Source organism: Rhamphochromis longiceps, linkage group LG9 (genome assembly GCF_057381845.1).
Source record: "Rhamphochromis longiceps isolate RC_006_pf linkage group LG9, R_longiceps_female_GT1.1, whole genome shotgun sequence".
NCBI classification, from domain to species: Eukaryota; Metazoa; Chordata; class Actinopteri; order Cichliformes; family Cichlidae; genus Rhamphochromis; species Rhamphochromis longiceps.
In genome coordinates, this window is record NC_140565.1 from 3861283 (window position 1) to 3883589 (window position 22307).

The 22307-nt window shown below is 45.2% G+C and overlaps 1 protein-coding gene across 4 annotated transcripts in view; it reads right to left on the reverse strand.

The window, feature by feature from the left end:
• The window catches only part of sspo (SCO-spondin), a 102289-nt gene that overhangs the window by 56241 nt on the left and 23741 nt on the right, over positions 1–22307 (reverse strand). For 2 of the 4 annotated variants that reach the window (XM_085418024.1, XM_085418022.1), the window contains exons 25-69: positions 21092–21201; positions 20857–21006; positions 19294–19387; positions 19004–19213; positions 18315–18520; positions 18014–18128; positions 17737–17858; positions 16958–17122; positions 16024–16257; positions 15795–15917; positions 15501–15595; positions 13845–14076; positions 13222–13374; positions 12434–12571; positions 12134–12316; positions 11898–12048; positions 10946–11105; positions 10548–10596; positions 9781–9885; positions 8851–8978; positions 8612–8732; positions 8402–8529; positions 8189–8330; positions 7939–8109; positions 7673–7844; positions 7519–7582; positions 7386–7407; positions 6961–7081; positions 6592–6805; positions 6344–6485; positions 6070–6246; positions 5725–5913; positions 5105–5182; positions 4865–5020; positions 4608–4766; positions 4360–4524; positions 4082–4273; positions 3859–3981; positions 3547–3676; positions 3066–3191; positions 2163–2248; positions 886–1071; positions 620–790; positions 281–536; positions 116–162 (exon numbers count right to left, since the gene is read on the reverse strand). In XM_085418024.1, the coding sequence (XP_085274150.1) occupies positions 116–162; positions 281–536; positions 620–790; positions 886–1071; positions 2163–2248; positions 3066–3191; positions 3547–3676; positions 3859–3981; positions 4082–4273; positions 4360–4524; positions 4608–4766; positions 4865–5020; positions 5105–5182; positions 5725–5913; positions 6070–6246; positions 6344–6485; positions 6592–6805; positions 6961–7081; positions 7386–7407; positions 7519–7582; positions 7673–7844; positions 7939–8109; positions 8189–8330; positions 8402–8529; positions 8612–8732; positions 8851–8978; positions 9781–9885; positions 10548–10596; positions 10946–11105; positions 11898–12048; positions 12134–12316; positions 12434–12571; positions 13222–13374; positions 13845–14076; positions 15501–15595; positions 15795–15917; positions 16024–16257; positions 16958–17122; positions 17737–17858; positions 18014–18128; positions 18315–18520; positions 19004–19213; positions 19294–19387; positions 20857–21006; positions 21092–21201 (6461 nt within the window). The remainder of the gene's footprint in view (positions 1–115; positions 163–280; positions 537–619; positions 791–885; positions 1072–2162; positions 2249–3065; positions 3192–3546; positions 3677–3858; positions 3982–4081; positions 4274–4359; positions 4525–4607; positions 4767–4864; positions 5021–5104; positions 5183–5724; positions 5914–6069; positions 6247–6343; positions 6486–6591; positions 6806–6960; positions 7082–7385; positions 7408–7518; positions 7583–7672; positions 7845–7938; positions 8110–8188; positions 8331–8401; positions 8530–8611; positions 8733–8850; positions 8979–9780; positions 9886–10547; positions 10597–10945; positions 11106–11897; positions 12049–12133; positions 12317–12433; positions 12572–13221; positions 13375–13844; positions 14077–15500; positions 15596–15794; positions 15918–16023; positions 16258–16957; positions 17123–17736; positions 17859–18013; positions 18129–18314; positions 18521–19003; positions 19214–19293; positions 19388–20856; positions 21007–21091; positions 21202–22307) is intronic. The other 2 variants (XM_085418021.1, XM_085418025.1) reach the window with 2 other exon arrangements.

The window sequence follows — 22307 nt, forward strand, 5'->3', positions numbered from 1 at the left end:
CACAGACGCACACACGAGAGACGACAAAGGAAAATAAAGTGGCAGACACAAACCATTAAGCAAGAAAACACAGAGACAGAGGGAGACAGCAACAGCACGTTTCTTTTTCACTCACCGGGGCAGGGAGCTGTCCCACACTGCATTTCTCCATCGGTGCATGTGCTGTTTGACACACAGTGTAAGGACAAGTGATTTCACACATAGATTACTGTATTTATGGAAGGTTAGAGCTACAGTTTGATCTTCCTCTTTAATGCGATGCACGAGTAAAGAGAGGTACCAGTTATTACAGGCATCAACAGGCAGGGTGGCGCCAGCTGGGTACATCTCCCCCTGGTGGTAACACGGGCACTGTGCCAGGGGCACGCAGCTGCTGTTGAGCAGGTAGAAGCCTGGGGCGCAGTAGCAGCCGTCGTAACAGGTGGTGGCACACTGTACCTCTGTGGAGGTCATGTCCAAGCACACCCGTGGACACGCGCCCCCTTGAGCCTCGCACTCTCGTACCGTCATATACGTCATGCCCTCTGGACACACGCCTGCGAGGACAGGAGTGCAACAAGACTTGTACGTGATATTCAGCGGACGGGGTGGCGAAACGTAACAGGGACAAACACGGTACCTGAGCAGGGCTGAGAGTTGCAGTCGCGTGTCTGAATGTGAGGCCCAGAACAGCTTTTACCTCCATGCTGTGGTGTGGGGGAATTACACAACCGCTCTCTTGTCTGGACACCAGAGTCACACCTGGACGAACACTGAGACCAGGCCGACCAGGCTGACCAGCCACCGGGCACTAGAAGAACACATCAGCTTTACGGCCTTTCATTTTTCTCTTTTTCCAGGAATGATGCCATCTATCCTGTCTTTGTGTGTCTACATGTGTCATACCCGGGCAGTGCTCAGTGTTGCACGGCTCCTGCTCCTCACTGTCTCCATCGCAGGCGGGCTGCGTGTGGTTAAACGGCGTGCAGCTGCGGAATCGTCGCCTCACCCCCACATCATCTACGTGGTTGAAACACGTTTTACTGCACTCTGACCAGCCGGTCCACTTACTCCATGTCCCACCTGGTAGCGCTGCACAACAAGAGGAGGGAAAGTAATGTAATGGACTCATTCAGTGCTTTCCACTGCACCTGAGTAGAGGTCACTTTCTATCACAGCCACACTATGATGGATGCATCACAGAGCAGCCTGGGGTTAGTAAGTTGCCCAAGGACATTTGCATGCAGACTGGAGCAGCCAGGGATTAAAAGCATCAACTTTCCAATTAGTAGATGACCTGCACTCCCTCCTGAGCTGCAGGATTACATCACCTTTAGCATTGTGTTGCTCAAACTTTGTACATGTAGCACAGAACAGATTTACACACGTGTGGACAGAACAGCGATGCTTGATTTGAACTCGTCTAACTTACACAAGAACAACTTAAACTTCTGTGCAAAAGAAATTTGAGCTCTTAGCTGTATTCTCTCATAAAAACCCAAAACACAACAATAATCACCGTAACATGCTGTGTGTCGGACGTGTCAATAGATCAATATTTATTTCTATTGCACATTTAAAAAGGACAGTGTTCAGCAAAGTGCTTCACACAAGGCAGCAAAGCGGATTACAACAAATAGCAACAAAAACAGTTGTAAACCAGTTACAGTTACAGTGACAGCACAACTGCAGACTGGGAGGAAGTCCAAACTAATTCAAAAGCTGGATGGAACAGGTGAGTTTTTAAGCGTGATTTAAATGATTGAATGGATTCTGACATGCGCACATCGATTGGAAGATGATTCCAGAGTTTAGGTGCAGCAATTGCAAACGCTCGGTGCCTCCAGTCTTTCGTCGGGGCCTTGGTTGCAGTAAGATCAGTTGGTTAGAGGATCTGAGCGCTCTGTTGGGGCTATGCACGTCGAGAAGGTCTGTTAGGTAACTGGGCGCCAAGGTATTTAAAATGTTAAAAGTATACAGAAGGATTTTAAACACGATACGGTATTTAACAGGGAGCCAGTGTAGATTGCCTAGAACTGGGGTGATGTGCTCATGCCTTCTGGTGCCAGTTAAGAGGCGTGCTGTGGCATTTTGAACTAACTGAAAAACGCTGGAGGAGGCCCATGTACAGAGAATTGCAATAGTCTAGTCTAGAAGTAGTAAAGGCTGTGAGTGTAATATACCAGGGAAGCATGTGCTGGAGCAGCTCTGAGCCTCAGACGAGTCTCCTGGACAGGGCTGACCTCTGACTGCTCCTGCTGGAAGAGACCTGAGGACACAGAGCATAATCACTCCTCACAATCTATTTAAAGTATGCGAGGAAACAAACATCCAAACAGTAAGTGATACAGAAATGATAAATTATACATATAAGCATTTACAACCAACAAACTGAACACTGGTAATATGTTTCACATCAGAAATATACGGTATGATCCCAGAAGCAGGCGGTTAGTGTTACACAGTGTCGAAACATGAAAGGAAGGCTTTTTAATCAGAGGACAGCATCAAGTCAGTTAAACTTGTGGGCCATTGATGTGTCAGGTAAGTAGCAGAGGGGTTGTTGTTTCAGCTGCTTTGCTGTGATAATGAAACGAACAACTCCTCCAAACAGGAGTGGTTTCCCTCCTGATCTTTGTTGACTGATTTTTCAGTGGCTTTGTGCTCAGAGAGGATCAGTGTCACCACTGGTGACGTGAGGGAAACCTTCATGAAGTTAGCCTGGAGGTTGACGTCCTTTAGTGGGCCCTGTGCTCACTGCCCAACACTTCGTAACCCGACATAGATCATCAGAATTGGCGCCCTGTGCTTTTCAGCTTCACCTTCTTCATTGTTTGCTGACTGTAACATCGTTCAGCGTGATCAGTTTGGTGGTGGGTCAGTGAACGATATCCACAGAGGGACACACAGACGTCTACATGCTAGCAAACGGCCATTAAGTACCAGGATGCTTGGACCCACTGTTAGTGGATCCTGGGTTCCTCCTGGTGCTCAGCGATGCCCGTCCTCATGAGGCAAGAGTTTGCAGGCAGGTCCTGGGACAGACTGAGCTGCTTTAAAGCATATATTAAACTAAACAAGCTTACCTGTAACGTTGTTGTAGCCCCAGACCACAGGTTACATCACAAGGTGACCATGACGACCAGGCTGACCAGTGACAGGTTGCAACACAGCTGGATCTGTCACATGTCACTTGCCCATCTCTGCACTTACTGTAAGAATAAGCAATTTGATCGAGAATACATAAAGTATTTTTAAACATGAGCTAAAAAGGTTGATTATTAATCAGTTTGTTTGTTGTTGCATTTATAGGTGGCTGAAAATTAGCTGCGGCTAACTGTGTATTGCTGTACACTGTCCCTGTTAAAAATAAATAAAACAATCAGATGTGAGCAATTCCTCACAAACCAGTGCAAACGATGCTGCCAGTGCTGCTCATTATGATTCTCACTATTTTATTACAAACACAAACAAATCCATAATTCAACAGAAACCTGAATTTGGACTGATGTGTTTATTTAGTATCATCTTTTGTTCCAGGCACAAAGAGCTGAGCGTGGCTCTTACCACGTGGTACACTGGTCCCTGGGGACCACCTGTCCCGGATGCAGTGTTTGGCCATCCCAGTGACAGACGCACTGGCTCGAATTCACACATCGTCCCTGTTGAAGGTACAGCCCGTAGGGACAACGGCAGCCTGGAGAAAGACATCATTCATGCCTTAATCACTGTGTCAGCTACATTTGGATAAATCTTGCACAATAACACATAATTAATGTTCAGAACCTCTGTGCTCAAAGGCTAGAAGACCACTGAAATTTCTTTGCGCACTGTGCAAAGCCAACGCTGGCCTCGAGTCAAATCTACTGTGCATCCTACCCGAAACGCAATCAGCAGTGCAGTTTCTGTCCAGGCTGAGATGTGAGCAAGTAGGAGGACAGGGATCGACTCTCCCGGCCTGACAGTCTTCCTCTGTTACCACCACCATGCCACGGACACAACCTGTCATTTAAATAACAGTGCAGACATTTCAAATGCTTTTATTGTTTCAAGCAGGTGATCAGAAGATCCGGTCATTTCAGGCTGGTTGCATCTCAATGACCTGTCTGTGTGTCCGTGTCTTTGGTGCAGGGCTGGCTGTTGCAGCTCTGGCTCTGCCTGGTCATCCCCTCGCAGTCCCGTCCACCGTTCTTAGGGGGCGGCGCCGAGCAGGTCCGGTTCCTCTGCCTGACTCCTCCTCCACAGCGGGCGTCACATTCCGACCACTCTGTCCACTCTGACCAGTGACCATTAACTACAACAGGAGAAAGGCTGCCGTTGCATTAACTATTACTGGATAATAGGCAAACACGCATCTCATTATGGAGGTCGAAGGCAGACCTGGACACGCTTGAGGAAAGCAGGCTCGACTGTCAAATGGATCCCCGCTACAAGCTCCTCCGGGCAGAGCTTCCCTTAACATGTCCCTCTGCCGGAACAAGGAGCCAAGACCACATGACACACTGCAGGCGCTCCACGCTGTCCACGGGGACATGACGCAGTCCACTGGAAGAAAGGAGACCAGAGGGAACCTTAAAAATATTCACTGTTGGGTCACATCACCACTGTAAGGTGCACGTGTGGCCTACCACAGTCTTTTTCATCAGATCCATCTACGCAGTCCTTCTGCAGATCACACCTGCGGTCCAGGTGAACACACTCCCCACTGTCACAGGAGAACTGCTTGGGAGAGCACGGGCTGGGCACCGTGGGCCGCTGCGGAGTCACCGCCGGCCTGGCTGTGGTGCCTGACACAGTCGATAAAAATGAAAAACATTTAGTGAATGTGGATGTATAACTCCTCCAACTCTACGTCCACGGTGTTTGTAAAGTTACTCATGCGCACCACAGTGCTGCTCGTCTGACCCGTCCAAACAGTGCCGTATCCCATCGCACACTTGTGCTGAGTCGACACAACCAAACGATCCGCACGCAAACTGGCCCTGCACGCAAATCACTCTGGGTAAGCCGGTATCACGCGGGCTGGTGGTGATCACTGGGGCTGGCAGTCAGTAGAGCACAGAGGTTACAGTCTCTTGTAAAGAGACGCGGTTTTAGCATAAATGCTAACAGCATAGCTTCCAACCTTTTGTGGATCGAAGACCGGGCGTACCGGAGTCGAACCGCGTGCTGAGATGCAGCCCAGGATGACCTGCAGTGACCTCTGAGGTTAAATGTAGTTCAAGTTCAAATTTATTTATATAGATATAAAAACAACAAGTTTTGACCAAAGTACTGTACAATAAAATGGACAAAGCAGAAGACATAAAAGAAAAATAGAACAGTGTTTTAGAAGAGAATAAAAAGAATAATGGTAACAAACTCATGATGAAGCAAAAGCCAGAGAATAAAAATGGGTCTTTAGACGGATTTTAAAAGTATCCAGTGTTGGGCAGGATCTGATATGCAATGGCAATGTTACAGCAAACGCCCGGTCTCCTCTGTGTTCTAGTCTGGACCTTGGGACAACCAAAAGCATTTGGTCTGCAGACCTCAAGGATCTTGGGGGAGAATACGAGGTTAGGAGATCAGCTAGTTCATGCAATGTCTTAAGAACAAGCGTTAAGATCTTAAAGTCAATTCGAAAGCTGAATTTGGAAAAGATTTAATTCTCGATTCCTCTCACTTCTCTCCTACATTACCTGCAGGATCTCATCCACTGCTGCATCATCGGTCACACAGCAGCACATGTAGACTCGCACTTACCAGCAGTTGTGATCTTCTGTGATCGAGTAGGTTCTGTGACTCCTGATGTTGGCACTCCAGGAAGTCCGCCCTGAGACCTGGTGGTATGTAGGCCTGGGGCACCTGTTGTGTGGTCACCATGGATACCTGGTCTCCCTGTAGAGCTGGTCTGGTTTTGCAGACCTGGAAAGCCTCTTGTTGGAGCTGTACCTAAAAACGATGAAGAAAATAAAACCACATGAGCTAAACTGACAATGAGAAATGAGAAAGTGAAAGTGAGCGTGGGTGCAGGAAGGGCCTTCACAGTTTTTGTTTACTGCTGATTTTTGAAAGCTAAAGAGAGCAGAAAATCAAAGCTGTCCGTACCACAGCCGATCTCATCAGAATGATCCTTGCAGTCTGGTCGACCATCACAGAGCAAAGACACAGAGATGCACTCGTCACTGTGCTGGCAGAAAAACTGACCAGGTTCACAGCGCTGCACTGTCACTTTCCCACCACCAGAGGGAGATGTTGTCACACTGCTGGGGGTCACCAGCTCATCTGCAAAAGCAGAAGAAGAGAAACAGCATAACCTGGTAAGAGAAGGTTGTACAGCCAACATTAGGAATAATTATCATAATTTGGTTTATGCCCTGACCTCCTCGGCAGCCGAGGATCTCCACGCGCAGGTAAAACGTGTGCCTGTACTCTGCAGGCATGATGCGCACGTAGCGAGCTCTGACCAGCCGACTGAGCCAGCGGGTCACGGGGGTCCTGCCCACCATCCGTACCTCAAACACCTGCACAGCAACAGAGAAGACACTTTATTACATATAAAAATATGTAATCATGTTTTACAGTGCTGAAATTATAATTAATGGTACTGTTTAAATGTGTTAAGTATACCTTAGCGGGGCCATCGGGCTTCCCATTCTCAGTAAAGTCTGTGAAAAGGCTGCTGTGCAGGGCAAACGTCAGGCGGTATTTGGTGAGGGAACCCCACATTCGCTCAGTGCCCTGTGTCACCACGCCTGACACCCACATGGGCTCCAAGAAATCCACCTGAAAATACGGCTGAGGGTCTGTAGGTAACGGGCTCCAACCGGGCTCCATCACCTGGCTGTGAGCACAAAAGATGGTATGACACGGAGATGACCTCTCTTTTGTCATCTCCCCTTCAAGCGTTAACAAGAACTTGAAAGTTTACTTAAGACCCAATGTGCTAACACTGAAAGACAGAAGTTTGATCTGTTTCAGGCTTGACAAGCGTCTCACATGTTTGGGACTATATTCAGCCGCCCGGCATCGGCAGGGTTGTTCTCCCGATGGGAGGACGAGGTGAGCTGACCGTAATGGATTCTCCCATCCTCCAGTCCAAGCGGAGAGGAGCAGATACCTGTGATTGTGATAAAACCACGACAGACCCAGTGATGTTTGCATGCTTTGCAGCATCTTTATTAATGGTTGCTGTACACTTAAACACCTCGGCTGCAGCTCACATACCAACAACAACCAATGACAACAGCGCAGCCTTTTACAGTGCCGAGGCGTGATTGCAGATGCTGTGCAGGTGCCTCTATCTCACCTGCAGCAGCATCGCAGGCCCCGCCTCGCCACAGTGATATATGATGATCCTTACAGTCATTCAGCCTTCATAAGAAATGAAGAAAAACAATCACACAGCTGAAAACAAACCTCACCGTGATATCCCGGGCCACCGTCCTGCAGAGACAAGATCAGAGTATGAAGCACTGTTTCTGTTCATGCTGTACGTATTTTAACATCTCAAATCCAAATGCAAATAATGGGACTTAAATGAATGCACTGGCTTACAGCAGGATGTGTGACAGCAGCCATAGATGGAGTCCTCAGCGGGGCAGGCGGGGGTGTGTACGGCCTGCACAGTAGTGATCGTATTGAAGAGGAATTAAAAACAACTGCAATGCTTCTACGTTAAACAAAAAAGATCCGCGTCCTCGTGTCTTACTGGGCGGTAATGTTGTCATGAGGGTGGCATCCACTTTCATCCTCTCCTCTGGGACAGTGGGGATTTCCATCACAACGCTTCCATGCCTCAATGCAGCCCCCTGGTGGGGGGCAGGAGAACTGACCAGCAGGGCAGCTACGTGGACTGGTGGCTGTAGTGGAAGGCTGCGTACCTGCACACAGTGAGTAGTTGTGCTCAGTAAGAATGTCTATGTTTATTCTAAAATATTAAAGAGCAAACTATGAGCTGTGGTGTGGACAGCTCACCACAGTGGGTCTCGTCCGAACTGTCCCCGCAATCATTGACGCCATCGCAGACTACGCCCAGAGGACCTGCTGGCACGCAGCGACCGTTCTCACATTGGAACTCTTTCTCTCTGCAGCCACCTGCTGGGGAGACTGGTGAGGGAGGACTGGGTGATGTTAACCAGCGAGAACCTGGTGATGAAAGTAAAGCCTGCATTTTAGAATCACACACACAAACCCAGTATGTAAGACCAGCATCCTTTCCACCAACCATCGCCACAGCCCATGATCTCAAGGCGAAGATAGATGCCATTCTGGAAGTCATGGGGCAAGAGGCGGACAAACTGAGCCGACACGATCCTGTCCAGTCTGCTCTCCGTCACTCCTCGATCATCGTGATTACCGAGAAAAACCTGGGAGGAGAACAATCACTAAGAAAAATAATAAAGCCTTTAAAGTAAAGCGCTTTGGTTTGCTGCTGCACCTTGGGTCTGGGTGGGGCATCAGTGACCAGCTCCTTGTGAGTGTACCACTGATTTCCATCCCGGCTGAACTGGAGGAAGAAGCTGGACACAAATGTGCCAAACACACCTCCACCCTGGGTCAACACACCTGTAGGATAGCACAGAGACGAAACTAAGTGCACAAAACACTGAAGCAGCATGTACTGCATGTAAACTGTGTGTCTGTTTACCAGTGATGTTGTATGGCTTTAGCAGGTCTATCTGTATGTAGGGACTCTGTGTGTTGCCGGTGTAGCTGTCAGGCCTCCGCTGTGGTAGGTCCTTATACTCCTCTGGTTCTGGACTCCAGCCCTGCAGGAAGAATTTTAAGATAAATAGCTAAATAGCATCATTTGTCATTTATGAGAAGTCTAAGGAAAAAAGAGGATGATGGTGGACATGCTCAGGGGTCTGATTATGTGTGGAGTACCTGGAGGTCACTGTGAGGGTCCCACGCATGCAGACGAGCTGCATCAGGGGGGTGACCGGCCTGCTGTGAAGAGGCACTGAAACTTGAGGCAGGAAGAGACTGGACACCCAGGGGAGACCAGCATTCCTCTAAACAGGAACAAGGATAAACAAAGTTTGCATGATTTAAAACAGATGCACCTCAGATTATAAAGACTTCACCGACTTGTTCGTGAGATTGTCCAGGTATAACAATGTAAGCTTATAGTTTCCATTAAAGTTCATGGGTTACAACTGTGTAGCAATATATTTCTATACAGTTGAGCCAATGACATGAGTGATAGCAGCAGTGATCATGCAGAAGCAGACACCTGTTTCTGGTGTGATTCAACAAAGCGCTTAGTTTTCCTCTTCATAACACCTGTGCTGTGGGGGATAAATGCTATTTAAGTACTGTCAGGGTTAGAGGCAGGCGATGGCTGCTAGAGCAGTGCCATACTGCAGATTTGGTATGGATGCAATACAGAAAAACAGCGATACCAATAATGATACTGATACTTTTAACTTATAAAGGCATCTTATGTAGGGAAGTGCTCCAGTTTTGTTGACTGAGGCTCGTTACAAAGGTATGTGTCTGCTTGCTAACCAGTGTAGCTTTAGCTGATAACTTAGCATCAATTGCTTCTGACTCCAAAGCAGTAACATGGGAAAAATCTGTCGGCTTAAACGTTTCATTTTTATTTCAGGTCACACATACTGTTGGTACTGAGTTTGCAAAAGCGAACATGTTTGTCTTCTAAGAGGTGTAAATGTCTCATGGGTGCCCTCAGCTGAGCCTCTGGGTGAACTGCAGACCATTTCTGAGCAACATTAATAAAAGTAAACTGGCTCTCCTGGATCGTCTCAGGATCAACCTTTAAATATCTAACAACAGGTAGAGGAAGGCACCTACCTCCAGGAGGAAGAGGGTATGTGGGAATCAGGGGTGTAGTGACCTGTGCTGGCTTGGAGGTCACAGTGACAGGACCAGTTGTTGTAAGTATTGTGTCATTTTCACCTAGCAGGTGTAGAATACAAACAGTGGTAAGAGAATATTCATTAACACAAGATTGTCTACCATAAACAAGAGACAGTCGTCTAAGTAATGCAATTTTATTGCTGGCCAGATGTTCACTTACAGGTCCATTCAGCAGATGATGTTTCTACAAGGGTCCCAACTTCATCTTAATGTCATTTTTTTAAGTAATGCATGGCCATTATTTGTTACCAGTCCAATTATAGCACTTACCCAGAATGCAACACTATAAACTAACAAATTGGTTGATTCTGCACAGAGCACTCGTTCACTTTTTAACTCCATATAAATTAAAAAATAAAATCTGTGGGATGATTTTCTGACTCATAAACTGCTGCACCGTCTTCGTCACGTTTCTTAAACAGATCTTTAAAAATCATTTTTACAACATTTCTGTGCTGTCGATCGTGTCAGGAGTGACGTTTTTTTTCTAATAAAAAGAAATAAAAATAATGCTCTCTCTCCAAACACCACAAGTGAGATTACGGCGTCTAACATTTATCATTATTAGTCCCTACGTCATCTGACATTTGGATGCTACATTAGTGAGTATGGAGGGCAGTTCCTCGTGTTTAAGTTCAACCACCATTAAAGTGGAAAGAACTTAATCAGCGTAAACAGGAGAACAACTGTTCAGATTTTACCTTGGCAGTAGCAACACCTGTCTCCCTCTCCAGGCACCAGACTTTGGCCCTGCACAAACAAAAAGCATTCATCTCGAGTTGCCACGACGCACAGCTACGTGGAGGCAAGAAAAGGTTGCAGAGGCAGGAAATGACTACAAGTGTTTCCATGGAATAAGATACAAACACACATTTACACACAGTCACATACACAAATGTGCCAATGTCCATTATAGTTCCACAAAACATGGACACAAACTTAAGAAGAACATTGGTTACACTAATCAGTAAAGTCTGTAGACGACACTAAAGTGGCGACAGGTGAACAACATTTAAAACATAACAATAAGACTAATGTGGAAATATTTTTAGTAGCTTTTGCCAACAAAAATGAACAACAGCCACACACATCCTCTCACCTGAGGGCAGCCAGTGGCAGCGTATGGACAGTAGGGGGAGCACTGCACTGTGAGGTTGGGAAGACAGCGGCATAGCTGACACTGGTCTGACCGCCATCTGTCGCCCACTGTGTGGGACTGACCGTGATACTCACACTCCTCACAGGGGGCTGTCTGACACCTGCACGCACACACACAGACACACACGCCGACAGTGGGATTGTAATACAGACACAAAGACAGACATTTTCTTTCAAAGAAACCCAGCAGAGACGTTGGTGGATGGACATCATGATTCGATCATGTTTTTAACCTCAAAGCCAGAGCTGATAGAAAATACTTCCTCACAGCAGGGGAGAAATGCTTGGCACACGGTTGGATTCCCATATATAGGGAGACATTTCCATTCTTGGATCAGGGTGCACAATATTTTAGCTGCTACTTTTATAACGCTCACGACCTGCACCTGTTCCAATGTGGCAGCACATTACAGAGTAACTGACACATTATTCCCACATTAATCATCTTTTCTTACTTGGACATAATCATGAACAGCTGGTGGATTGCTGCACTCTGCCAACACTAAGAAGTGAGCACACCGGACAGAAAAGCAAACACTGGACTTTCATCCTTGACGCCCGTTTTTTGAACTTTGAAAAGGTTACATGTATCTAGCTGATTGGTGGATGACCTCATGAGCTACACACGCAGTCTAGTAAACTAAATACATTTTTTGACTACTTTTTGGGCATTAAGTGGTGATTAGTGCAGTTCAAAACCTCTTCATCAAAATATTTATAATGCTTGATAGCACATCTGCTGAGCTCACGTTGAAGAATGATGAATTCTCACAGAGGCGCACGTCAGACGATTGCAATCCCATGGAGAGTGACCATGTTTGGAAAAGGTCCGAGTGCTGAAAGTCTTGAAAAAGTACACAGTTTCTAACCAATGAAAGCAGGAGGAGACTTACCGGCGAGCCTTCCTGTAAATTCCTCTGCACGTCCTACCATCTCCATGTTTGGGGGGGTTGTTTGGGCTGCGGAAGGACCACTGAACGCTCTGCACACCACACGGCCCCAAGCACTCTCCCCACTCAGACCATGATGACCATCCACAGTGAACTACAAGTGTGACAAAACAGATTCCTCAGACTTCACAGCAGTCTGTGTGTACACGTCAGCTGTGGATTTGACTACAGCGACTCACTGGAGCAGTCAGGGTTGGGCTGACACCTCTGTGGCCTTCCTGTCTCGCACACACAAACCTCACAGTCCACTTTGATCTGCTGGCCCGGCCAGTAGCGCACACCCGCCACCTCACACACACACTCCTCTGGTGACACACACTGCTGTGTGTGGCTCATCACCTGCCCCTCTGGGCACCAGCATCCTGAAAGTATTGATACGTTAGAGCGAAAAAAGCTTGTGACTGAAATCTAAACTGGTGAAGAAGCCACATTTTATTTATCACACAGGACATTCCACACGTGTCCTGGGATGCACCGACCTGAGAAGCAGGGTGCGCTGGGATCACAGGTGGACTCACTGCTGATGTGGGCACAGGACAGTGGGCAGGGAGCACAGCTGTGTCTAACCAAGCCTGTGGGACAGCTGGTGTTGTCACATCCATCATTCAGACATGGTTCTACAGTGAGGCACAGAGACAGAGCAGGAAGTCCTACTGTAAGAAAAGCTGTGTAACTAAATGAAAAGTGTCGAAAATTCTCGTATGTTATCTGTTTCGTTATGCAGGTTAAAGTAACGAGGGTAAACACCCTGGTATAAAAAAAGGGAAAGACAAAAATGAATACAGGAAATCTCCTCATTTTAGAACTGGACGTGGTACCGTTTTTCTTTCCTTTTTACCAATTTATCTCTTATTGTCCTTAGCTTTCCCTCATTTACTACCAGTTCATGGCATTTAAGTATTTATAAGTCTGAGCTGACCATGAGTCTTATTGTGAAAGTCTGGACTCTGATTACTTCCTTTCTGGTTTAAATAGCCCAGATTTGGATATAAAGCAACCACCATCATCAGCAATAAAAACAACTTCCATCAACACTCGAGAAGATCTACGTTTTTTATACTTGGAATATTTATTCATATTTATATACGGGATTTTTGGAGTTCCAAAAATATTGATTTTAAATTTTACATTTTACATGTTTGCGAAGCTCTCTGAGAGCACAAGCCATCTCTGGGCAGTAATTACTTTTATAATAAGTAATAAAACCATCGTAAACAAAATACTTGACTTTTGCTCAATAAAACATTCATCTTTACAAACTGCTTACTGGTCTCCATGGACAGATTAGATGGTCCTGGGAGCTGGGAACAGTCCTGTCCTCCATAGAGAGGAGGTGTGCATGCTCTGTTTCTGACCTGAACTCCACCACAACCACTGGAACAGTTTGACCAGCTCCCCCACGGCAGCCATCGACCATCAACTGTAGAGAAGATGGTGAATGGTAAATGGACCGGTTCTTATATAGCGTTTTTCTACTCTATCTGAGCACTCAAAGCACTTTATACAACTAATTCATTCACCCAATCACACCCATTCACACAAGCATGTTTTCTAAGTTGTTAAGTGCTTACTATCTAACATTCATACACATTCACACTCTGATGGATGCATCGGAGAGCATCTTGCCCAAGGATATTTGACATGCAGAGCGGAGGAGCCTGGGATCGAACCACCAACCTTCCGGTTAGTCGCTGAACCAGAACAGAAGACAAGTCAGACTTTTTGACATGTGTGCGTCTGTGACTTTCCTTTATGCTTCTATTTTTGTCGTCAGTTTTTCCTCCAGCCTTCTATGAAAAATAAACCCTCTTGTTCCAAAATTATAGGAATCTCACGTTTCCTGAAAGCATTCCCAAACGTGTGTGTTACAGTTTCTGTGTATGTCCTTACCAGGACAGGTGGTATTGAAACACTCCTGCCTCTGGATGTCCTGACCCCGGCAGTGGTGCAGCGGGTCCCCTGGAGGGCATGATCTCTCCCGGCTCATGAAGCCCGTCCCACAGGTGGTGCTGCAAGGACTCCAAGGGCCCCAGGAGCTCCAGGTTTTACAGCCCTGCTCGTCTGTGGGGTCTCCGAGCGACCCTAATGAGGAGTCTGGGCAGTCTGGAACACCATTACACACCTAAAAACAGAGCAGGCTCACTGTACATGAAACTTTTCGTTTTCTTTCTTCCTTCCTTGAAAACATAACTGACTTAGTTTTAGTATAATTAACGGAGAAAAACAGATGCAGTGTACTTTCATATGTGGGCCTGCAAATAACCTCAGATTCCAAGACTGAATGATGCAGCCATGCAATAGAAAATAAAGTAGAACCTCAGTAGTAACGCAACTGAAACTTCTCCCAACTTTCTGGTGTAAAACAAGGACTTCTATCCCTTCGTTGCCTGTTCAGCCACACATCGTTAAGTAAACACATTACATGTTGTAGGCAACATGACACTTCAAGTGAGTGAAAAACCTACTAAATATTATGTAGATAAGATAAACGACTATGAGTAAACAAACACTTGTATATTCTCCCTCAGAGGAAGTAAAATACTTTCATGACAAGCATCTGGCTTCTGTGAAGAAGTGAGCATGGGAGGGCTGAAGTCCAAGTGTGTTTACTGATTCTGTGAAGTGTTGCCCTGGGACTCTCCCTGACTTCACGCCACATGGTTTATATCACTGTGTTATCAACAACCCCTCAAATTATACTAGATGAGATCTGAAGGCCTACAAAAGTTTGAATGCTTGTGTTCTATGTCAAGATTGCTTACAAACTTAGTAGGTACTTGAACCACGGACACTAGTCGCTGCTACGGTATTTACCTGATCTTTATTACACTTTGACATTGATACGTCTCTGTGTATTACCCTTTACATTGTCGACGAGCCAAAGTAGCTCATTTGTGATTGATGAGCAATGGTAATCTGTAATTTTCTGCTGGGGCCAGAACATGCTGCTGTTTTTGCCTGTTAGCTGCTATTAGCTGCTGTTAGCTCCTGTTAGCTGCTATTAGCTGCTGTTTTTGCCTGTTAGCTGCTGTTAGCTCCTGTTAGCTGCTGTTCTCCGCTGTTACCAAAACTTAATTGCAAGTGAATCTTCAAAGTGGGCAACTCACACTTAGCAAGTAAACCCATATGTGATGTGAGAATGCAGTAAAACTCATATTAAAATTTTGGATGTACTTAAAAACTACAGACTTTTAGGACACTATAGTCTAATATTAGCTAGCATAGCGTTAGCTTATAACGTAGGAATTCTTAGGCTTGAGGTAAAGAGGAATAGGATGAAATGGAGATGAAGGGGAGAGTGTTGTGGTGGAAGAGGCAGATAAAGAGATGAGACAGAAAAAACTAGAAAGAGCTAATTCAAATATAAATGTAAAAATGTGTATTTGAAACAGATGCTGGTCATTTAAAAAATGCAAATAACTTATACTGCTGTATCAGATTTTTGTCTTCTATCCAAACCAGCAGGAAAGCAACAAAAGATTATCTTCATGTACTTGATCATTTCTGCAAAATATAGATGGCGTGTTGGGGCGGAGTTTAGCTTACCACGTTAAAAGGCACACAGGTTCCATCCATACAGGTGAACTCAGAGCAGGTGACAGTGGTGTTGCTGCCAGGAAGTGCTGGTGAGACAGTTTTATCTTAACAGAACAAGATGTCAAATATATTAATGATCATACAAGAGAACAGGGGAGTTAATACAATCAAACTTGTGTCCTTTTTAGTCCTGATGACATCTTTTAATGAAAGCCTGGCCGTGACTGTATCATAGCGTCATCATGGTCACTCCTTGTCTCACTCTAGGCTTACCTGCCTTCTCTTTATCTAATGAGAACTCACCACACACCAACTCATCTTCGCCCCGTGGACAGTCTGGGACACCATTGCAGACCTGTGACATGTTCACACAGGTGCGGTTGTCACATGGGAAGCTGCCTAAACAGGGAGGTATCCGGGTAGAGCCTAGTAGACAGATGGTAGGACAAACTGCTCTTTTTGGCCTGATCATATTGACTCTAGGGTTTTATTCTTGATGCTTAGAACATAGACAGTATATACATTAACATACCACAGTTGTCGATACTCTCATCTGACGTATCCCTGCAATGTGGGGTCCCATCACAGAGCTGCTGGTATTCCACGCACTGGTCCCCACTGACACAAGGCACCTGGCCGGAGCCACACGGGGCGCCACATTGCTGCTCATCACTGCCATCCATACAATCTGTTTCTCCATCGCAGCGCCAGGCCTGAGGCACACACTGCCCAACAGTGGCACAGCTGAACTCATAAGACCTGCAAGCTGCAGAACCAAAAGGTATCAGAGACATTATATATATGACATGTGTATAAATAATATATATTTAACAGGTCCTGAATAGAATGGCAAAACATATTCCAAAAGAACCACAAAGGATGGAATGGGCTGGCTTTATAGCGCACTCTCCTAGTCTTACTGACCCCTCGCAAAACTTGAGACGTACATCTGACCACACATTCGTGCTGTACTCTGTTCTGTACACGTTAAGCACTTCACCTGCCTCATATCTATGGTCACTTTAGCATCATCTTTAGGATCATCTTTTAACTGGATAGAAAAAAAACATTAAACAAATGTATTTTTTTTCTTTTTCTGGTAATTATTTGACAGTGCGTCTAAGGTTGTTTACATTGTAACGAGAAAATTATGTAACAAGTGGTTTAACGAATCACTTTCTTCACTGAGTAATAAGTACCATACTGCATTACTTTTAAAAAAAATAATGAGTTATGTGTAACGCAGGGCTTTTTCTGAGAAATGTCCCAGCACAGCAGCGTCAAAGCAAAATGAAATGGTAACACCTTGGGGAGTAGATCGTCTTATCAAATACACAAAACTGAGAATTAGGCAAAAAAGCAAAAAGAAGAAAAACATATAACAATGGTAGAAATGTCTAAGAATAACCTCTGACTAGGTGTTTATGTACTAGAAACATTTTTCCATAACCTTTAAATGACATTACCAGACGTTGGTGTGACAGGCAGGAGTGATGGTGTTGTGGTACTGGTGAAGCAGTTGGTTCTGTTCTCGTCCTCTCTTCCTGAACAGTCAGTAGCTCCATCACACAGCTTAGTGATGGCAACACATGTACCATCACCACAGGCAAACTGGTCCGGAGCACAGGTCACTGCCACAAACACAGAACTGCTTAAACTGTGTAATCGGGAGTGTGTATGAGAAAATGTATTTAACTGTTAGTAGTTATTATATTAGTTAGTGGGGCTAAGACAGCTGGGATAGACTCCCCCACGACCCTGCAAGGATAAGAGGAAGAGAATGGATGGATGGATGGATGGATGGATGGATGGATGGGTGGATGGATGAATGAATGGATGGATAGATGAATGGATGAATGGATGGATGGATGAATGGATGAATGGATGGATGGATGGATGGATGGATGGATGGGTGGATAGATGGAGGGATGGATGAATGGATGGATGGATGGAGGAATGGATGGATGAATGGATGGATGGATGGGTGGATGGATGGAGGGACGGATGAATGGATGGATGGATGGATGGATGGATGAATGGATGAATGGATGGATGGATGGATGGATGGATGGATGAATGGCCAGATGGATGGATGAATTGATGCATGGATAGATGGATGGATGAATGGCCAGATGGATGGATGAATTGATGCATGGATAGATGGATGGATGAATGGCCAGATGAATGGATGCATGGATAGATGGATGGATCGATGGTTATTATATTACTCTGGGGTTTTTTGTACCTTTACTTGGACAAACAGCCTCATCGCTTCCAGAGGGACAGTCTTTGGTTCCATCACACACTCTGTCGGCGGGAACGCACTGGTCTCCTCGACACTGAAACTCTCCTGGTGCGCACACACAGCTACAAAGACAGTCATGTGAAATGTTCGTGCAGATGAATGGTCGTAGTAAACACAAAAAGAAAACAAAATCTTCTACTAACCATCTTATATGGTCTTTGTAAAACAGACTAAAACAACTAGACCAGTGCAGAGCATCAAACTTCATAATACACACCCTCTCTCATCACTGAGGTCCCCACAGTCATCGTGGCCATCGCATCGATGGAGGTACAGAATACATCGTCCCCCCGCACACAGGAACTCCCCTTCATCACAAACCACACCACAGTCTGGGCCGAGAAAAGTAAAGTTCATTACAATTCACAGTTATTGCTGTCATTAAATGTACAAAGAAATTTGCGAACAGGACACAGTGCTTCACGAAGACTTCATGGAAATTCATTTTTACAGTATGCTGCTGAGGCAAGTTTCTGATAGAGCGCATTCCTTGAAGAAAAGGTTTTTTGATAGTTTACCTTGCTCATCAGATCCATCAGCAAAGCCACAGTCCAGCCATCCATCGCAAACACGGCTGGCTGGCAGACACTTTCCATTTGCACACTGAAATTCCCCAGGTGGGCATAGGGGCACAGGGGTGGCAGGTCCACAGAAGTCCTCATCTGATTGGTCAGCACAGTCTGGGTGGCCATCACAACGCAGAGCCAGGTTCAAACATGGTCCACTGCAGGGTTGGGGTTCATTTACTTAATTCTCTCCAGTGATTTTGTGGCAAAGAAAGACTGATTCTTTCAACATAACATAAACCTGACCAGGACATGTTAGCGCAGTGTGATGACATACAAATCAGCTACTGCTAGCATAAACGGCTTTGCTCAGTGTGATTGGATGAAGTGTCTGAGAGTGTGTCTCACAGTAAGATAAAAATGTGCTTTGGAGTAAATTGGAGAACAGTCAGCAGTGCAGTTTGGTCATATGTATGTAAAATGTTGTTATTTAGAGGGTGTAAGCTACCCCACAGCAGTTAGCATTCAAAATGAATAAATCATGAAAACAAAAATAAATGTCTTCTGCCTGGCACATGGAGAACTGGAGGCTAAAGGGGTTCAAGCTCTGGTAAAACTTTACACAACAACAGACATGTTTGAGCCTTCATACTGCAACGCACAGGAAATTAATCCTTTTAATAAAGTTAATTTGGACTCGCCTCGGTGTGCTGGTACAGTGGAAATGGTCCGGGGAGCAGGTGGATGGACAGATCTCATCTGAACCGTCACCACAGTCGTCTTCATTGTCACACACCCACTGGGTGGGGATGCAGCGTCCCCCAGCACAGGTAAACTCTGACTCCAGACAGGGAGGGGAGGGAGGAGGGCAAGCCACACCATCACACTTCCAAACACCCTCCTCACAGGAGCTGAACACACAAAGGCAAAAGGTTTTTATGGACAGACAAAAACAAAGAATACACATTTATAAATGTTCAGAAAGACTGACCAGTTCTGGCAGTGTTGAGTGACAGCAGCTCCAGCTGGAAACAAGGAGCCATCCCACTCACACGGACACTGGCTGGGAGCTACACAGCTGTCGCCTGTTTCATAAAAAGCATACAGACAAAGAACGTAAAGACGGCAGTGGGTCGTTGTGGGTTAGACTGAAAAAAGACATCCAAAACAGTTGCAGCTACTTAATTTTAGTGGTGCGACGCAGCTGGTTTCAAATACTCTGGTTTGGTGAAGAAGCAAAAATAGTACTCAGTGTAAGAGCAGTTTTTACACGTGTTTCTGTCAGCATGACACTGAAACAAGTCAGATCACGGCATTAATATTTCAGCAGTGATGATAAACCTGGAATATGTAAATAATCCCATTGGCTGTGCAGAAAAAGAAGCCACTGCATTTTCTAGCACCTCCTGACTGCTTGGTGTTGTACTCCTGCGTTTTGAATAAATCCTTATTAAGTATTCGCTACTACGTTCCCATTTGATTATTTACATTCTGTATTTATTTAGTATTTTGATTCCGTAGTTATTGGTTTTGCTTATTGGTTGTCAGTTTCTTCACTTGTGATGTTGTAAGTAGTTACTAAGTGATTATAAACTCCTTCCTGCTGTGAGTCTTTTGGTATCTTATACTTTTCCGCCTCCCTCATGTTTCTTTAATCTCGTCGAGTCTTTGTCTCTGCTTTAGGCATTACCTGTTTAGGTTACTTCTAGTGCTGTCAGCATTAATCTCGTTACAATGACGTTAACGCTATAACCACATTAACGCAGCACAGCGCTAACGAGCTAACCACGCTAACGCGTTGACGCCGTGCAGCCCCACGCACGGGGCGATCCGCGTTAACTCGCTTACCAAGATTCGCCGCGTTAATGCAGTTAGGGCTTAACGTTATTTAGATTACTTAGTTCCTGTTTTATTTTGACAGTCATTTGTGTCTTGCACCTTTTAGTCTTAGTTTTACTTTCATGTGTTGTTACCTGACACCCACGTGTCTCTCTTTCTCTGGTGACCTGTCCTATTTCAAACCTCAGTGTTTGTTGGAGTGTCTGTTTTCTATACCTGTGTTCCTGTCTGTGCTTGCCTCTAGCCTGTTTATACTGCTTGTCATTCTTATGCTTTGCTCACCTTCTGTTTCCTGTGTTTTTGCCCTGAAGGAGAATATTTTGGATTTTTAACATTTGCCTTCAGCCTTTGTGTCTCTTGTTTGTCTCAGAGCCCCACGTTTGGGTCCTCTTCCTGCACCAGTCCTGAAAACTGGCACGTCAGTGAAGTTACTGCTGCTGTGCAGTGTGTGTGAATGTGCACATCACTCAGTTTCTAGTTTGTTTTTGTTCTGCATGTAGTATAAGGCTGTAAGTTCTAAACTAAAGAAGCAAATCGCCCTAGTTTAACTTCCCACACATATGCATGTTGTATTAGGCGTTCAGCACCCATTCCTCTCATTCTTCTGACATGTGGCTTCAAGTTCTGCTTTGTCACATTAAAATACCAATACAGAGTCAACTGTAATGTTCAGTTTTATACATCACAGCTATGGACAGAGCAGAGTCTGTCTCACCATGTCGGACAGTGCCTGCAGGACAGAAGCAGCCCTCCACACAGGAAACAGCACCGCAGCTGGAATGTGGACTTTGCTGAATGGTTGGACATGAACGCGAGCAAGCTGGACCACAGGGATCATAAACCAGCCCGTTGTCACACTGCAGAGCTACAGAAAGATGAAGTTAAAGTTAGAGAAAGTGTGCCCCGGACATTAGCTCAGGTATGGGCGTGTGTGCAGGATGGCAACGTACGACAGAGCTCCTGGGACCGCCAGTGGATGTAGACCCCTCGCCGGTTACACTCTTCGGCGTAGGTAGCGATGGCTGTACAGAGACACTCACAGTCTCCACCTGAGTCACAGCTAAAACACGTGACAAACAACAAAGCTACCTTTAAACTGTTACTCCAAATACACAGTTTTAGAATGACTTGGTTACATTTTTCCTTACTAACTGCTGTATAAGCAGCATGCTTTGCTGGTGGCAGTCCTGTAATCATTTTTGTAACAGCGGACAGTTTTTTTTTAAACTAAAACCCAGTGACTGAAGATTGCATTTTTCTTGGTCAAGTAAAATTTTCTTTCACCAAATGATAATTGATATCATAAACAGTCATTGTTCTTGCCTCAGTTTAATCAGATTTCAGTTTATGCTCATAAAAACAGGGATTGTTTGCTAAACTGCAAAAGGGTACGGACCGTTTTACTCAAACAAATCTGTAAAGTGAAACTAGATACTTCAGACAGCAGATAAAGCTGATGATAAAGTGCAAAATAGATTAACCCACTAACTTTGCAGCATTATAAATATGCTAGATACAACTGTATTTTCCGCACTATAAGGCACACTTAAAATCCTTTAATTTTCTCAAAAATCTGCAGTGCGCCTTATAATACTGATGCATGAATTCTGGCTGTGCTTACTGACCTCGAACCGATTTTATGTGCCTCACGGCGCTCAAAAATTTGTCAAAAAATGTTTTAGTATGACTTTGGTAGCTATGAAGCCGCACCGCTTGATGGATGGTTGGAGCATTACGGCTGCCACAGTCAGGAGCCTCACGGAGTAATCTGGGTCCTAAACTCCGTCGTCTTCAGGTCCCAAAGTCAAACAATCACTGCAGCATCACTGAGAGTTACAAACTGTCTAAATTCTTTCATCTTTAATAAAATGATCAGTGTTGCTGCTTTACCAGGTGTAACAATTAAGTTTAACATCCAGGCATCCATGAAAACAGGATTTATTACATTTAACAGAGTTAGAAGTTAGCAGGAGGTTAGCTCACTAGTTTCCACCTAAGCATGATATAGCATGTTCTGACTGAGATTTCTGAAAACATTCAAACGTACAGCTCTGCTATCACTTCCAGCATAAATGAAGACAGAAAACTAAACAGCAGTGACGTTTGTAGGGTTACTGAAGTTGGGCTAGCTGGTATATAATGATGTGCTACGTGATTGCTAGCAAC